The sequence below is a fragment of the Oncorhynchus clarkii genome, chromosome 23, assembly GCF_045791955.1.
Source record: "Oncorhynchus clarkii lewisi isolate Uvic-CL-2024 chromosome 23, UVic_Ocla_1.0, whole genome shotgun sequence".
Lineage (NCBI taxonomy): Eukaryota > Metazoa > Chordata > Actinopteri > Salmoniformes > Salmonidae > Oncorhynchus > Oncorhynchus clarkii.
Window position 1 is genome coordinate 2898169 of NC_092169.1, and position 18142 is coordinate 2916310.

The window sequence follows — 18142 nt, forward strand, 5'->3', positions numbered from 1 at the left end:
ATAGCAAAGCCAACCTCACTCTAGCCAGTCTAGGGGCACAGATAGCCAGCCATCTGTCGATTCTCTGTGCAATAACTGACAACAAAGGGGGTCAAACATTTAACGACGACTGTAAAACTAGAGGACTACTCATTCTGGAGAGATGAGGAAGAGGAACTAATATTTATACTAAAACAGCAGGTTAGTGTTTAATACTAATAGTTCTTGTCACATTACAGGCCCCTCAACCAATGGGGCTAACAGAGGATTTAGGCTTTCAGATACGTTATGTTTCCCTTGGTACTAATATTGCAAAGAAGAAACTACAGTAGTCTTACTCAACCGTAGACTTTAATCCCCTGTTCTTTTAACGATTTACAAATAAATTGCACTCTTATCTTGAGTTCTGTGAAGTAGACTTACAATAGCCGTCTTCCCTGAGTTGACACATACTTAGCTACCCGCGTCATTGAGTTTCTATACCCTTATTGTTAAATTAAAATCAAAATCAAACTTTATTTGCCACATGCGCCGAATACAACAAGTGTAGACTTTACCGCGAAATGCTTACTTACACGCCGTTAAACCAACAGTGCAGTTCAAGAAGAAGGAAATATTTACCAAGTAGGCTACAATAAAAAGGTAATAATAAAAAGTAACACAATAAGAATAACAATAACGAGGCTATATACAGGGGGCACCGGTACTGAGTCAGTGTGCAGGGGTTGAGGCTAGTTGAGGTAATCTGTACATGTAGGTGAGGGCGAAGTGACTATGCATAGGTAACAAACAAACGGCGAGTAGCAGCAGTGTACAAGAGGGGGCAATTTTGATGAATTGTTCAGCAGTCTAATTGCTTGTGGGTAGAAGCTGTTGAGGAGCCTTTTGGTCCTAGAAAACAGTCTATAACTTGGGTGACTGGAGTCTCTGCCAATTTTATGGGCTTTCGTCTGACACCGCCTATTATATAGGTCCTGGATGGCAGGAAGCCCAGTGATGTACTGGGCCGTTCGCACCACCCTCTGTAGCGCCTTACGGTCAGATGCCGAGCAGTTCAAATCAAAGTTTATTTGTCACGTACGCCGAATACAACCTTACAGTGAAATGCTTACTTACAGGCTCTAACCAATAGTGCAAAAAAAGGTATTAGGTGAACAGTAGGTAGGTAAATAAATAAAACAACAGTAAAAAGACAGGCTATATACAGTAGCAAGGCTTTAAAAGTAGCGAGGCTACATATAGACACCGGTTAATTCAGGCTGGTTGAGGTAGTATGTACATGTAGATATGGTTAAAGTGACTATGCATATATGATGAACAGAGAGTAGCAGTGGCGTAAAAGAGGGGTTGGTGGGTGGGACACAATGCAGATAGCCTGGTTAGCCAATGTACGGGAGCACTGGTTGGTCAGCCCAGTTGAGGTAGTATGTATATGAATGTATAGTTAAAGTGACTATGCATATATGATAAACAGAGAGTAGCAGCAGTGTAAAAGAGGGGATGGGGCACACAATGCAAATAATCCGGGTAGCCATTTGATTACCTGTTCAGGAGTCTTATGGCTTGGGGGTAGAAACTGGTATAAAGCCTTTTTGTCCTAGACTTGGCACTCCGGTACCGCTTGCCATGCGGTAGAAGAGAGAACAGTCTGTGGCTGGGGTCTTTGACAATTTTTAGGCCTCTGACACCACCTGGTGTAGAGGTCCTGGATGGCAGGCAGCTTAGCCCCAGTGATGTACTGGGCCGTACGCACTACCCTCTGTAGTGCCTTGCAGTCAGAGGCCGAGCAATTGCCGTACCAGGCAGTGATGCAACCACTCAGGATGCTCTCGATGTTGCAGCTGTAGAACCTTTTGAGGATCTCAGGACCCATGCCAAATCTTTTTAGTTTCGAGGGGGAATTGGCTTCGTCATGCCCTCTTCACGACTGTCTTGGTGTGTTTGGACCATTCTAGTTTGTTGTTGATGTGGACACCAATGAACTTGAAGCTCTCAACCTGCTCCACTACAGCCCCGTCGATGAGAATTGGGGCGTGCTCAGTTCTCCATTTCCTGTAGTCCACAATCATCTCCTTAGTCTTGGTTACGTTGAGGGATAGGTTGTTATTCTGGCACCACCCGACCAGGTCTCTGACTTCCTCCCTATAGGCTGTCTCGTCGTTGTTGGTGGTCAGGCCTACCACTGTTGTGTCGTCTGCAAACTTAATGATGGTGTTGGAGTTGTGCCTGGCCATACAGCTGTCGGTGAACAGGCAGTACAGGAGGGGACTGAGCACGTACCCCTGGGGAGCTCCAGTGTTGAGGATCAGATTGGCAGATGTGTTGCTACCTACCCTCACCACCTGGGGGCGGCCCATCAGGAAATCCAGGATCCAGTTACAGAGGGAGGGGTTTAGTCCCAGGATCCTTAGCTTAGTGATGAGCTTTGAGGGTACTATGGTGTTGAACGCTATGAATAGCATTCTTACATAAGTGTTCCTTTTGTCCAGGTGGGAAAGGGCAGTGTGGAGTGCAATAGAGATTGCGTCATCTGTGGATCTGTTTGGGCGATATGTAGATTGGAGTGGGTCTAGGGTTACTGGGATAATGGTGTTGATGTGAACCATCGGGTTTTGTTCAGGGGGCCTCCCGAGTGGCACAGTGGTCTAAGGCACTGCATCACAGTGCTCGCTGTGCTGATAGAGATTATGGGTTCGAGTTCTATCTCTGTTGCAGCCGGCCGCGACCGGGACACCCATGGGGTGGCGCACACTTGGCCCAACATCGTCCGGGTTAGGGGAGGGTTTGGCCGGCAGGGATATCCTTGTCCTATTGCTCACTAGCGACTCCTGTGGTGGGCCGGGCGCAGTGCACGCTGACATGGTCGTCAGGTGTATGGTGTTTCCTCCGATACATTGGTGCGGCTGGCTTCCAGGTTAAGCGGGCATTGTGTCAAGAAGCAGTGCGGTTTGGTTGGGGTATGTTTCGGAGGACGCACGGCTCTCGACCTTCGCCTCTCCCAAATCCGTACGGGAGTTGCAGCGATGAGACAAGACTGTAACTACTAATTGGATACCACGAAATTGGGGTGAAAATACACACACAAAAAAAGAATGTTTTGTTCACATCGACTACTGAGAGCATTATCACACAGTCATCCAGAACGCCTGTGCTCTCATGCATGCTTCAGTGTTGCTTGCCTCGAAGCGAATATAAAAGGCATTTAGCTCATCTGCTAGGCTCGCGTTACTGGGCAGCTTGTGTCTGGGTTTCCCTTTGTAGTCCGTAATGGTTTTCAAGCCCTGCCATGTCCGACAAGCGTCAGAGAATGTTTTGTTCCATTGTATTCCATGCAGTATTCCATTTTATGTACAGAACTGCATTTTATTGACGAAACTGATATAAAGGTGAGGCTTTAGGTAAAAAATGGTGGTTTTAAGTATAAATATGTTTGCCAATGTTCTATGCCCTTGTATACCAGGAAAACATTTATTTTATCCCCAAGTTTAGATTGGCCTAATCTCGTTGCATGATGTGAGAGGAAGGTTTTAATATACTCCGATGTTACAGAACAGTATTTAGGCCCTATAACGCACAATTAGGGCGCGGGCCACAACACAGTCTCTGAACAAAGTCATTTTTCTTATGATAAATATCTTCCAGAAATGACTATTTCATGAGTATCAAAGATCAAATTCAATATCGATTTTGTTCTCAAGATAAGAGTTAGTCAAGAGTACATGTGAACACTGACGCGTAATTGAATTTTGCTCACAAAGATGAAATTGTTATTAAAATCCGTTGTCACTGCACATGTTTGTTTGTTGTTGTTTGGGAAAAGCATGAATGATTGAAATATGAGATAATCTGTAAATCATGTTTATGGCTGCTGTTTTGTATCAGTGTTTTGTTCTAAAGTAGTGAGTGGGTGCTGACATGCTAGAGGTGAAAGAAATGGGTCAGAAGGGTCTTAAGCATTAACCAAACAAATCCTGGCCTATAGGATTAGGCTGGGATGTTGCTGTTTGTTGGATGCATTTACAGTACCTTAAACTGACACAGACAAGGGAATCACTCTTGTTAGGCCATATATACAGTGCATTCGGGAAGGTATTCAGACCCCTTGACTTTTTCCACATTTGACACGTTACAGCCTTATTCTAAAGGTATTAAATAAAACAATTTCCTCAGCAATCTACACACAATACCGCATAATGACAAAGCGAAAACAGGTTTTTAGACATTTTTGCAAATTTATACAAAATAAAAAACAGAAATACTTTATTTACATAAGTATTCAGACCCTTTGCTAAGAGTCTCGAAATTGAACTCAGGTCCATCCTGTTTCCATTGATCATACTTGAGATGCTTCTACAACTTGATCGGAGTCCACCTGTGGTAAATTGATTGGACATGATTTGGAGGCACACACCTGTCTATATAAGGTCCCACAGTTGACAGCACATGTCAGAGCAAGCCATGAGGTCGAAGGAATTGTCTGTAGAGCTCCGAGACAGGATTGTGTCGAGGCACAGATATCGGGAAGGGTACCAAAATATTTCTGCAGCATTGAAGGTCCCCAAGAACAAAGTGGCCTCCATCATTCTTTAATGGAAGAAGTTTGGAACCACCAAGACTCTTCCTGGAGCTGGCTGCCCTGCCAAACTAAGCAATCGGGGGAGAAGGGCCTTGGTCAGGGAGGTGATCAAGAACCTGATAGTCTCTCTGACAGAGCTCTAGAGTTCCTCTATGGAGATGGGAGAACCTTCCAGAAAGACAGCGATCTCTGCAGCACACCACCAATTAGGCCTTTATGGTAGAGTGGCCAGACGAAAGCCACTCTTCAGTAAAAGGCACATGACAGCCCGCTTGGAGTTTGCCAAAAGTCACCTAAAGACTCTCAGACCATGAGAAGCAAGATTCTCTGGTCTGATGAAACCAAGATTGAACTATTTGGCGGAAACCTGGCACCCTCCCTACGGTGAAGGATGATGGTGGCAGCATCATGCTGTGGGGATGTTGTTGTTTTTTCAGCGGCAGGGACTGGGAGACTAGTCAGGATCGAGGCAAAGATGAACGGAGCAAAGTACAGGAAGATCCTTGATGAAAACCTGCTCCAGAGTGCTCAGGACCTCAGACTGTGGTGAAGGTTCACCTTCCAATAGGACAACGACCCTAAGCACACAGTCAAGACAACGCAGGAGTGGCTTCGGGACAAGTCTCTGAATGTCCTTGAGTGGCCCAGCCAGAGCCCGGACTTGAACCCGATCAAACATCTCTGGAGAGACCCAAAAATAGCTGTGCAGCAACATTCCCCATCCAATCTGACAGAGCTTGAGAGGATCACAAGAGAAGAATCGGAGAAACACCCAAATACAGGTGTGCCAAGCTTGTAGCGTCATACCCAAGAAGACTCAAGGCTTTAACTTCTGCCATAGTTGCTTCAACAAAGTACTGAGTAAAGGGTCTGAATACATACGTAAATGTGATATTTCAGTTTTTAATTTTTAATTTATTAGCAAACATTTCTATAAACCAGTGTTTGCTTTGCTATTATTGGGTATTGTGTGCAGATTGATGAGGGAAAAGTACAAGTGAATACATTTTAGAATAAGGCTGTAACCTAACAAAATGTGGAACAAGTCAAGGGGTCTGAATACTTTCCGAAGGCACCGTACCCTGCTGGCTGCTCAACAACTTTTTGGATTCCTAATATTGTTATTTGCAACGATAGTATATTATTTTTGAAATGGCCCTTGTCTGGTATTTGCAACAATGGAATGTGTGTAGATTTTTGCATTGCTTGCTGGGAATTGACCCAGGCTTGACCTAGCTCTCCAATTGTCCTTGTTCACAAGCAGGAAGTTGAGGACCCTTAAGAAAACCCACATTTTATTGGAGAATTATTATGAATATTGAAGCAATTGTAATGAAACAAATATGTGCTGTGTGAATGTGATGATATTCCACTGGGCAAAATTGGTTGAATCAATGTGGTTTCCACGTCATTTCAACTCCAAAAATGTATGTGATGTCGTTGAATCAATGTGGAAACTGATTGATTTGCAAAAAGTCATCAACGTCAGGGAATTTAATATTTTGTTCACCTAACCTTTAACCTAATTCCAATGACAATTAAAAAAAATTGTTGATTCCACGTTGAATTCACATTAGTTGACAACTCAACCAAATGTAAATCCAAACTAGATGTTAAACTGACCTCTGTGCCCAGTGGGATGTTATTGTCAAACTCAAACATTATTTTACTCATGATCAATCCTTGTTGCTTCCATGCCCTTTTTAGGTGTGGCATGGCGGCAAAGCTGTGTCTTCATCAATTGGTGTGTGCGTAGAGATCCTATTAAACTATGTAAGTATCTGAGTGGGGTCAAACATCATGCAGGAGTCACACTTTGTAAGATACATAAGTGACAAATACAGTTATATTTAGAGCATTGTTGTAGCCTTGGGAAATATTTGAAATAATTTTGGTTGGTTGAAAAAATGATTCTGTTCAGTTAAGAACAAATTCTTATTTACATTGACTGCCTACACCGGCTAAACCGGGACGATGCTGGGACAATTGTGCGCCGCCCTATGGAAATCCCAATCACAGCCTGGATTCAAACCAGGGTGTTTGTCGTGACGCCTCTAGTACTGAGATGCAGTGCCTTAGACCGTTGCATTCACCCTCACCAAGTAGCATGTATGTCCATGTTGAGTGTCCTACTTCCGTCTGTGTTATATTCAGAGACATTCCTCTGTGGTTTTGGGTATAGGATGAATGTTACATGCGAACAGTGGGACATTGTTCTCCCACAGTGTGATATTGGCAGGGTCATGTTAGAGACAGTCACACAGACATCAGTTGATCTTCTTCTCTGTAGGACTCAAGCAGTTCCTTTTTGTATAATCAAAGAAGAGTCACACATGTTCTGTTTAGATGGAACTAATGAGGGAGTCCCATGTGAGCATCACACCAGGGGCAAAGCTAATTTTACCCAGTAGCAACTATCAACCGCTAAAACAGGATAATGATCAGCCTTGCATCATCGGGCTAATGATAAAGAAATATGTTACCATGCATGCTTACCGGTATGTGGGCACATTTCACTCTGGAGGCTTGGATTTAACTTTTGAGTTCATATGTGGTGAAAAACTTGACGTCAAAATCAAAGACAACGGCATTATAGGGAAAACTCTTTAATTGTAAAATGACAAATTAATTGTCTGATTAATTCTGGGAAAGCCTTTCCATTCGAGTTTTATTGACTGCCTGTTATATTGGATACATTTCAAGGGTCGTGCAGGGCTTTTGAATTTTTATGTTATGTTATGACCGACTGAACAAAATCTATTGACTATGCCAGTTTCATGTGAATTGGGTCCCTGTTTTTGTCTACAGAGTGTTGTATGAGTGTCTAGTCCGTTGATAAGTGTGAATATGTCTGACAAGGAAGATGGGGCCTCAGGGGGGGGGCTGAATGTTACCCTCACGTTTCGGCTTCTCATGCATGGGAAGGTAAACGCACGTCTCATCATTACAACATATCCCTCTTTTTTTTGACATTATTCTGATTGTCAGATCACATAATTTTTTAGGATTGTTGTTGATTTAAGGCTTAGAAATGTTGATGCTACATTTTTGGGTGTCTCATTAACAGGAAGTGGGCAGCATAATTGGAAAGAAAGGGGAAACCGTCAAAAAGATGAGAGAGGAGGTAAGTCTTATCCCTACAACTGTTATTAAAAAAAACATGTTTTTTTTTCTCAATATAACGGAAATAAAATGTCAATAGAATTGGAATACAGTGTATGCCTTGCTTTCTTGAATAAAGTGTATGTTTTACACGACTCACCTAAAACTCTGTGAGTGTTTCCAGAGTGGCGCTCGCATCAACATTTCAGAGGGATCTTCTCCAGAGAGGATTGTTACCATCACAGGACCAACAGAGGGCATCTTCAGAGCTTTCTCTATGATCGCTGAGAAGTTTGAGGAGGTAACAAAATACTCTGGTACCATGTTAACATCCTGTAAGTACTAAAGTAACTCATTTCCTCACCTTGTGGCAACATTTGACTCAAATCTTCCATTGACTTCAATGAATGATACAGTACAAAAGCCCATGATATCATTTCTGAGATCAGACCCCTATTTTTTGATAACCTTAAAAACTGTTGTCTAAACCTCTATTTCAGGACATTACAGCTGCAATGACAAACAGCACTGTAACAAGCCATCCTCCAGTGACACTCCGCCTTGTGTTCCCAGGCAGTCAATGTGGCTCCTTGATAGGCAAAGGAGGCTCCAAGATCAAGGAGATCCGAGAGGTAAAAGAAGCTAGGCCTCAAGCATCTCTCATTTACATTTGTCCAGCGGGGGCTCATTTGATTTAGACTGCTCCCAGATCTGTTTGAGCTGTATAGCCAACTCATGACTTTAGGAGTTGTTTATACAGCACATATCTGGTGATCCCTTCCTAACCTTTCAATCACCCAATGAAACAGCCTCAGGTGTATTAATTACAATGACGCAACAGCACCACACAACACTATTCAGGGAGACTGATAAGTGTGGAGTGCCAAACAATGTGCTCACTCTAAATAATGTATTCATCGACGGAATGGGGTGCTGAATCTTCATTGTAAACACAGTAAATGAACAATGAGCAGGATTGCACTCTCCGAATAATTAGATGTCAAATATTTATGTTGACATAATCTTGGAACACAGAACCAAATCTTGTGTGCGCTGTCCAGCAGTCAAATTTGTACAACATGAACATGGTGCATGTCAAATATAAATATCCGACATTGTACAATTATACAATATATTTGTAATATGTTAATAATATATGATCTAATGGCCTATGTAATCTTTTGACAAGTAATTCCTTATCTCTGTAATTGACTCCTATTGTATGATATGTCCAGACCACAGGTGCTCAGGTGCAGGTGGCAGGGGACATGCTGCCGGAATCCACTGAGAGAGCTGTCACTATCTCAGGCACTCCTCAGGCCATCACGCAGTGTGTCAGACACATCTGCTCTGTCATGCTGGAGGTAATCATGCCAATACAATTAACATACAGTATTATTATAGCATCCAATTAGCTGTTTGGGCAGACCTGAAATGGCTATAGGCTCCATAATTATGGTATTTAACTCAGGTTCACACCATAATAATGGAGGCTACAGATATATCAGACCAATTGATATCAAAGTCATCTAAGAAACAATGCAATCTCACTACCTGCCCCATAGGGTGGCGCACAGTTGGCTCAGCGTCGTTCGGGTTAGGGGAGGGTTTGGCCCGGGTAGGCCGTCATTGTAAATAAGAATTTGTTCTTAACTGACTTGCCTAATTAAATAAAGGTTAAATAAAAAAATGAAACCTGTTGTTGATAGTGATGTGTTTGTCCAATCAGCCATTGCTGTTTGTTGTTTGTTCGTGTCTTCAGTCACCGCCCAAAGGAGCAACAATCCCATATCGCCCCAAGACCATGCCTGGAGCTGGCCATCCAGTATTTCAACAACAACAACAACTTGCCTCACAAGTGAGTACCATTTTTGCATATACAAAAGTGACACTTTAATACAAAACAGCAAGGTAAAAAAAAACCCACACACATCAGCCCTTTGGCACTAATGATTGGCAAGTGATGGCAAGTGTCCTTCTCTGTCCTTGCACCCCAATGGTGGAACCAGCTTCCCCCTAAAGCAGGGGTGTCAAAGTCAAATGGACGGAGGGCCAAATAAAAAAATCAGCTACAAGACGAGGGCCGGACTGTTCGAATGTTCATTGAAAATTTTTTAAATGACGCATATAGTCTAGTGAACCTAATTGAACCTACTGAAAACCTAACAAATATATTACAATATGATCAGATAAATAAAGCAATATTTTCTTATGGCTCTGTCAGTAATCTTTAATTTTCAACAGACACAAAAGACAAATTTCCTTTATATAAATATCCCCATAACATGAACATTAAATGAAAGAAACCGGTATTCAAGGCACCATCAGTAGACTATATTTTCTATTTTAGCAAAAGTGGGCTAAATTTACTTCAAAGAAAAAACAATAATAGCAATTTGCTATCATCCACTCAACTGAAATATTTTTAAAATATAATTGGATTGAAATACAAAAAAATAAAGTGCAAAAATCTATTAATCAAAAACAACACTTTGTTTAAGGAGAAGTAACATGCAGTGAAAACAAATATTAAATTTTAACTTTTAAACTTGAACTGAGTAAAAACTCTAAATATGTGATTGCACAGTAATGTTCACTTGTTTGAGGTTGAGGGTGATACTTGGTGGTGTCCCATCTTTTCCACAAGTTCATCAATGTTCGGGGTAAGGCTCTGAGCTGAAGAAATCCTCAGAATTGAGTGGAGGTGTTCAGCAGTAAGTCGACTTCTGTGTGATGTTTTGTTCAGGTTCATCAAAGAAAACAGTTGTTCACACAGGTATGTGCTGCCAAACATAGACAACGTTTGAGCAGCCTGGATGCGCAGCTGGGGCATTGTGCCGGGGAGGAAACGGGCGAACTCCGCAGCACCCACTGCCGCATATTTTGCCCTCAGTGCATCATTGCATTGGAGGTCAATCAACTCCATTTGGAGGTTTGGTGGTGAGCTTTCCACGTCAACAGCAAATGGGTTACCGAGCAGTTCCAACCTGCTTTTTTGTGCTTCAAAGTCAGCAAATCGGCGTCGAAAGTCAGCGGCAAGCATACCTATTTTATCAGCCAACTGTGTGCTCGGGAACGCACTGGTAGAGAGCTTCTCTTTCATGGTCTGGCAGCTGGGAAAGTGGCTCAAATTTTCTTTCCGCATCTGCGTCTCCCACAGAGTCAGTTTGGTTTTAAATGCCTTCACTGTACTGTACATATCAGAGATGACACGATCCCGACCCTGCAGCTGCAAGTTTATTGCATTCAGATGACTCGTAATGTCACACAGAAAAGCCATTTCACACAGAAACATTTCGTCTCGGAGTTGTGTTGTGTCTTTCCCTTTGCTGTCCAAGAACAGACAAATCTCCTCACGAAGCTCGAAACATCTTTGAAGCACCTTTCCCTGGCTTAGCCATCGCACCTCTGTGTGATAAGGCAAATCACCATGCTCCGTTTCTAACTCCGTCAGAAATGCCTTGAACTGGCGGTGATTCAAACCTTTGGCTCTGATAAAGTTAACTGTGCGCGTGATGATGCTCATTACATGCTCCATTTTCAAGGCTTTACCGCACAACGCTTCCTGGTGTATGATACAATGATAAGCTGTCAGCTCACCTGTCGCGTTTTCCTCTTGCATCTTTTCCCGTATCTTCGCCACCAGTCCGCTCCTGTGTCCACACATCGCAGGTGCTCCGTCGGTTGTCAAACCCACGAGTTTTTCCCAAGGCAGCTCCATCTCATTTACACATCTTGACACCTCTTCATACAAATCATGCCCCGTAGTTGTGCCATGCATAGGACGTAAAGCCAAAAACTCCTCTGTCACGCTTAGGTTGGAGTCCACTCCGCGGATGAAAATTGACAACTGGGCAATGTCAGAAATGTCGGTGCTCTCATCCACAGCCAAGGAATATGCAATAAAATCTTTTCCCTTTTTCACAAGCTGCTCTTTTAGATTGATGGACAACTGGTCTACTCTCTCGGCAATGGTGTTTCTGCTCAGACTCACATTTAAAAAGAGTTGCCTTTTTTCTGGGCAAACTTCGTCACAAACTTTAATCATGCAGTTTTTGATGAAATCCCCCTCCGTAAATGGCCGGGCTGATTTAGCGATCTCTTCTGCCAAAATAAAACTGGCCTTGACAGCAGCCTGGCCTTGTGATTTGGCTTTTTTGAACAGAGCCTGTCGAGATTTGAGGCCTCGTTTTAATTCCTCTGCCTTTTGTAGCCTTTGTTCCATGTCCATATTCTTGTTTTTGTCCGCGTGTTTCGTTTCATAATGTCGTCTCAGATTATACTCTTTCAGTACCGCCACACTTTCTCCACACAGAAGACACACAGGTTTTCCAGCTACCTTCGTGAACATATACTCCGACTCCCACCTTGTTTGAAACCCCCGGTTCTCAGTATCCACCTTCCGTTTTGCCATTTTTGATGGGTATCTGAAAGTTAATTTTACTGTGATGCTGACGACTGCTGTGCCAATAAATATTGAAATGAAGCAGCCTACTGCTCGGTGCGTCACCTTTGCATTGTGGGAAATGTAGTATTGGTGCGTGTAAAAGATCTGCGGGCTGCCGGCTTGCTGCGGGCCGGTTCTAATAATAAATCAAGATCATCCCAGGGGCCGTAAAAAACCTTCTTGCGGGCCGGATGTGGCCCGCGGGCCTTGACTCTGACATATGTGCCCTAAAGCTAGGACCTGCCCATCTTCCAAAAACATCTGAAACTCTACCTCTTCAAAGAGTATCTTAAATAATACCACAGCACCACCCACCCTCTTATTTTTTTGCCTTTTGTGAACTAACACTCGCACTTGACTTTGCTGATAGCTACTTTGTTGAGGAAAAATGTACTTACTATGAGTGATATATGTGGTTGTCTCACCTAGCTATCGTAAGATGATTGCACTAACTTGTAAGTCGCTCTGACTAAGAGTGTCTGCTAAATGACGAAAATGTAAAATGTAAATGTATATGATCAAATATCTTTCTAAGGGTGATGACGTTATGTTCAGGACATTGTCGATCACCTTGCTAAAAAAGCCACCATGTTCAAGGCATTCTGCATAGTTATGAGGATAGGTCACTTCCATTAGAAATGTTAATGTATGTGTCCATGCTAATGAATTCCTTGAAAATTAACCTGTTATATGACGATAAATGAATTCACATTTGGTCATCTAACTCTGTGGAAGGCTGGAAGGACAGCTACTAGCCACATAATGTTGTTTTGTACATTAATTAACATACCTGCTTGTAATTAAATATGTGTATAAAAATGAGCTCTGGTAAAAATGCAAACTTGGCAACAATCATTCCACGAATTACAACATTTTTTTTGCATTTTTTTTTTTACCCCCTTTTTCATGGTATCCAATTGGTAGTTACAGTCTTGTCTCATCGCTGCAACTCCCATACAGACTCGGGAGAGGCGAAGGTTGAGAGCCAATGCATCCTCCGAAACACAATCCAACCACTGCTTCTTGGCACAATGCCCACTTAACCCAGAAGCACCAATGTGTCAGAGGAAACACCGTACACCTGGCGATCATGTCAGCGTGCACTGCGCCAGGCCCACCACAGGAGTCACTAGTGCGCGATGGGACAAGGCCCTAACGACGATGGGCCAATTGTGCGCCGCCCCCTGGGTCTCAAGGTCGAACCCAGAACCTCTAGAGGAACAGCTAGCACTGCCACTCAGTGCCTTAGACCACTGCGCCACTTGGGAGGCCCTCATTCTTGGAATTTCATGGAAATTCATTGCATTTCCTGTTTTTCCAATTAAAATGCAGATTCTGCATTTTCCTGGCCTTTTTCAATTCAGAGTAATCAAGTTATGAAATGTAATTATGAAGTGAAACAATGCACAAGCCAAACATCAACCAGGGTATCTTTCACCACTAGAGGGAAGAATCTGCATATAAAGACATCTCACCACTATTTGTAGATTGTGAGTGGCCAGATGAGGAGAAATTGCTGCTACAGCCAGTTGACTGAAACATCTATTGCCCCTGGTCAGATCTGTCATGGAAGTACACAGCTGTTAGTAAGCCCATCTTCCCTTTACAAATAACGGCAACGTACTGATGTGCATCAATGCTAGACAAATATGACGCTTAAACCTCTAACTTTGTCATGTAACATTGTGCATTATGCGCTCTCATCTTACATGTAGCAAAATCCAATGTGACCTTTCACATTTAAAAAAAACAAAAAACGAATGGATTATCTTTTAGATTAAATTAGGTGGATCGAACCATGGAGGTAGTAGATAAAAACATGGGACATTTTTTAAAGGTCTTACAGATTTCGGGGATGTGAATAAAGCAGCATAGAAGCTACATTCAATTCTCACGTGTTGCAACTCTTTTGAAAATAATCAGAAAGGGACAAGAGTAAAAATGTTCAAACAGTTATAGTAACCCAATCAATATTGTATCCCATTTTTTTCAGGCCTTCACAATTCAAGGACAGTATGCTTTTCCACATCAAGATGTAAGTGTATTTGTCTGATCCAGTAACACCCACCCCAATGACCCACTCCTGCCCACCACCACCACCACTGCCTTCCAAGCAAGCAAGCAAGGATGAAACACTAGCACTTTCCTGTACTGTAGTCTTTACTAACACTAACATAGCAGCGTGCTTTCTTTCAAAAGAGTGTCAGCAAAGACAGGGACCATAAAGCAAAACTAATGATGGCTTGGCCCTTCTTGCTCATAGAAATACCACATGTAATAATGACAAATCAAATCACTTCCATGACAAGCCAGCAGGATTCTGATGACCCTCGTCAAATTCTTCACCAAATTAACACACACTTTGAACTCTGTGTTTGAACTTCAGATTGGTTCTGTATGGTAGCTATAGCTGTCATCTCCTCTGAAATAATCTGGTTTGATTGGTTAGTTCTAACTTCCTTCCTACCCTGCAGTTGACCAAGCTTCACCAGTTGGCTATGCAGCATATCCCCCTCCCTTCCCTTGGGCAGAGCAACCCTACCTTCCCTGGTACGTACCCAAGGCTCCCTGGGGAAGTCCATCTATCCCTCTCTCTTTGTCCTCTTTCTTCCACTCTCTGTCCTGCTGTGCTCATCACACCAATCAAAAACCCTCTTCTGCTTCTGGAAGGAGCACATCTTCTTTCCATTATTTGACATGGTTATGTTCTACTGTATGTCTGAAAAGATGGAGCCCTTTCTATATGAAGTGGTAGCCTACAACTTACAGACCCCTCTCCTTGACCTTGGCAATGATTCTCCTCTGTTTCTTACACCCTCCATACCAATCCTGACCTATACCACCCCCACGTATTCTACCCCACAACAAACAAGCAAGCAAATTGAAATAACACAACATTCAAACAGGGAGAATTATTGCCTGACAGGGTATTGCAACAACAAAAAAAATGGTGCACTTCAAAATGAGAAAATTCCCTGATTGTAATGCTAAGGTCTATTAATAATGTGTTAAGGAACTTTGCTCTTTTTTTTGTGGTATCATGTTATAGTTTCATGTTAGATGTGCATGCAATATGACCTGAATTGTTGACAGTTGCCAAATAGTTCATGAATGTGATGCCTCCGGCATCAGACATAGCATACAATGCCATTATATTCAGTGCATATGGAAACGATGTAGCACTGTCGTTACCATGCTATGTCCTACTCTGCAGGAATGGGTGCCTCTGTCCCCACCAGTTCTCAGGAGCTGGCAATACCCAATGAAGTAAGTTTTGCTCAGTCTCATCAGCATCATACAATGTACGTCATATAGATCACATTCTTTTAGGCACCCGTTTCGCTGCTCTAAAATGAGAATGACAGCTGAAATGGTTGTTTTCCCGAAATGTAAGCCAACTGAATGCTATCTCTCTACATTATGTTCTATTCTTATCTTTTAGGTAGACATGTTTCCAAACTGAGAGAAATAAAATAGTCAGATGTCCAAATTGGCAAGGAAAATGTCAGATATTCCAATTGGGGAGATAACATTATGGAGGATGCAGATATTTTAATTGGACTGATAATGCACGAGCAACATGCATGACACATCTTTTCATTTTCATTTTCACTTTCCAATCTTTCCCTCAGCTTATTGGCTCCATAATTGGCAGACACGGAAGCAAGGTCAATGAGATTCGCCAGGTGTCAGGAGCTCACATTAAGATAGCCAGTGCCACGGACGGATCGCCCATGCGCCAAGTCACGATCATAGGCTCTCCGACCAGCATCAATGTGGCACACTACCTCATCAATGCCAGGTAAGACTGCCTCACTACCTCTAACAGGTCAATTGGGAGTTGTGACCAATAATGCACTACATGACAGACAACTGACAAGATACGGCTGACAATAGAGGAGAAAAACAGACAAGATAGTCAAACAACAGACAAGATAGTCAAACAAACAATGTTGACATGATGAAAGGATGACATTGTTTTGTTTTTTGGAAAAGCATTACATCTAATCTTAGTGCCTTGGGGTCTACTTACAATCAACTGATCCATACTCACAAAAGCATGAAAACCCTTTTGTCTTATTAATTCTGCTTTTAACACATAACATTCTTCATGTAATTATTTTTTCTCTATTTTTCAACTCTCCTCCAATGCTTTGCCCATTCTCTTTCCTACTTTCTTTGGATATGCCTCTCTTCAACACCTTTGCTGAATCCTACCCATTTTCTCCCCACCCGATCCTCTCCAAAAAATGACTACCTTCCCTGTATCTGTTTACAGCTTAGAGATGGCTAAATACACCATGCATGCTGCTTCCTCTGCATCACCTGTTGACCTCAACAACATGAGCTTCTCTCAGTCTGTTCCCACTGTCTCCACACCAACCTCTATGGCTGTCATGGCTGCCACTACCCAAGTCCCTGACACCATGAACATGCACTCCCCCTCCACCTTACAGTCTATCCCCACCCAGCACTATGCTGTCCCCGTTTCCAGTCTACTTGGCATGAAAACGCTCCCTATGCTGGCTATGCACCCAGCAGCTGCCTCAGGCCTTCCACAAGGTCTCTCCCCTTACAGCACTAAAGTACCTACTGCTGGCATGAAAAAATCTGACCGCCAGAAATTTGCCCCATATTGACTTAATAGGATAAGAATTGAATCCCCCATCCAAAAATGTGTTTGGGGTCAGTACTGCATTACACTTGTTCCCTGTTGCAAAGCTTGATTAAGTTATATTGACTGTATGATTAAGGATATCTCTACTGATAATGAAACCTGACATTCAGCTACTTTAGTGTATCAGTATAATTGTTTGCAACTGTAAGTGAAGCTAAATACCCCCTAGTGTATCTGAACATACATAAGAATACACAGCCATTTATCAGGCTTGCAGTATGTGATGCACAGAAACAGCTGATACTTCCAATATAACAATTTCCTCAGATAGAATGTACTGTACTTTGTTTGGTATCAATGTAAGTAGTTGACCAATGATATTCTTAGGAAAAGTCTAGTTTCAAACAGGAATTGACGCTGTAGCAGCTGCATACCATTGGTAGGTTTACTTGTTTTATAAAGTAGTTATTACTGTGATGTTTACTGTAACAAGGGTTGTTCCACTCTATTCCGCTGTCATATTTCCTTATCTCCTCCAATAGGCTCTCGTCAGTGGTAACAGGCTTGGGTGTTCTGTAGTGTTGTTGTTGCATATGCAGTGCTGAAAGGATTACCAGGAAGCCATATTGGATTCTTGTGGCTTTGACAATACACAAGAATCCTGTAGAGTGGGACTGTCCTAACTAACTCATATAGTGCTGTTTTTGTGACTTGGTTTTCTCAGAACTGAAGTCCAAGAGAACAGAACTCTACAGTCCAATTCATATTCTACTCTGCTCTCAGTGTATGTGATTGATGCAGCACAATATTGTAACAACGTTATGTTTATGCTTGTGTTTTTAATTAGGGTCTACCCTTAGTTTTGTTGATGAGCTATTCCAATTTATTATATTTATGACAACGTACATAATGTATTTTAAATAAATTGAGCCTTTTGTGAATACAAATGGGTATTTTCTATTTTTTATTGTGCAGCAAAATTAAACAATTCACACACTTGAGGTTAGGTTACCCTGAATTTGAATAATTCTTGTTTTGATACAGTGGGTATCATAAGTATTCACCCCCCTTGGATTTTTTTCACATTTTGTTGTGTTACAAAGTGGGATTGAAATGGATTTTATTGTGACTTTTTTGTAATTGATCTAAACAACAAAATACTCCATAAAGGTGAAAAGACAATTATACAAACGTTTACAAGTTAATAAAAATGTAATAACTAAAATATTTTAGTTGCATAAGTATTCACCCTTTTGTTTGGCAAGCCTAAATTAGTTTAGGAGTAAACATGTGACTTAACAAATCACATAGTAAGTTACACATGGACTCTGTGTGAAATAATAGCTGTTGACTTGAATGACTAACCCTTCCTCTGTCCCCAATACATACAACATCTGTAAGATCCCTCAGTCAAGTTTTG

At 42.1% G+C, this 18142-nt stretch overlaps 1 protein-coding gene across 3 annotated transcripts; it reads left to right on the forward strand.

The window, feature by feature from the left end:
* The first annotated feature begins 17 nt into the window (after positions 1–17).
* On the forward strand, positions 18–17663 carry LOC139381840 (poly(rC)-binding protein 3-like). 3 transcript variants are annotated; one of them, XM_071125648.1, is made up of 13 exons: positions 18–180; positions 6263–6328; positions 7364–7480; positions 7623–7679; positions 7842–7958; positions 8158–8289; positions 8893–9021; positions 9420–9515; positions 14098–14139; positions 14579–14654; positions 15319–15371; positions 15737–15906; positions 16384–17663. In XM_071125648.1, the coding sequence occupies exons 3-13, from the start codon at positions 7403–7405 to the stop codon at positions 16742–16744; spliced, it is 1311 nt and encodes a 436-aa protein (XP_070981749.1). In that variant the 5' UTR covers positions 18–180; positions 6263–6328; positions 7364–7402; the 3' UTR covers positions 16745–17663. The 3 variants fall into 3 exon arrangements, with proteins under 3 accessions (XP_070981749.1, XP_070981751.1, XP_070981750.1); XM_071125650.1 differs by lacking the exon at positions 7364–7480 and having other exon boundaries at positions 37–180; XM_071125649.1 differs by lacking the exon at positions 6263–6328 and having other exon boundaries at positions 37–180.
* Positions 17664–18142: the final 479 nt, after the last annotated feature.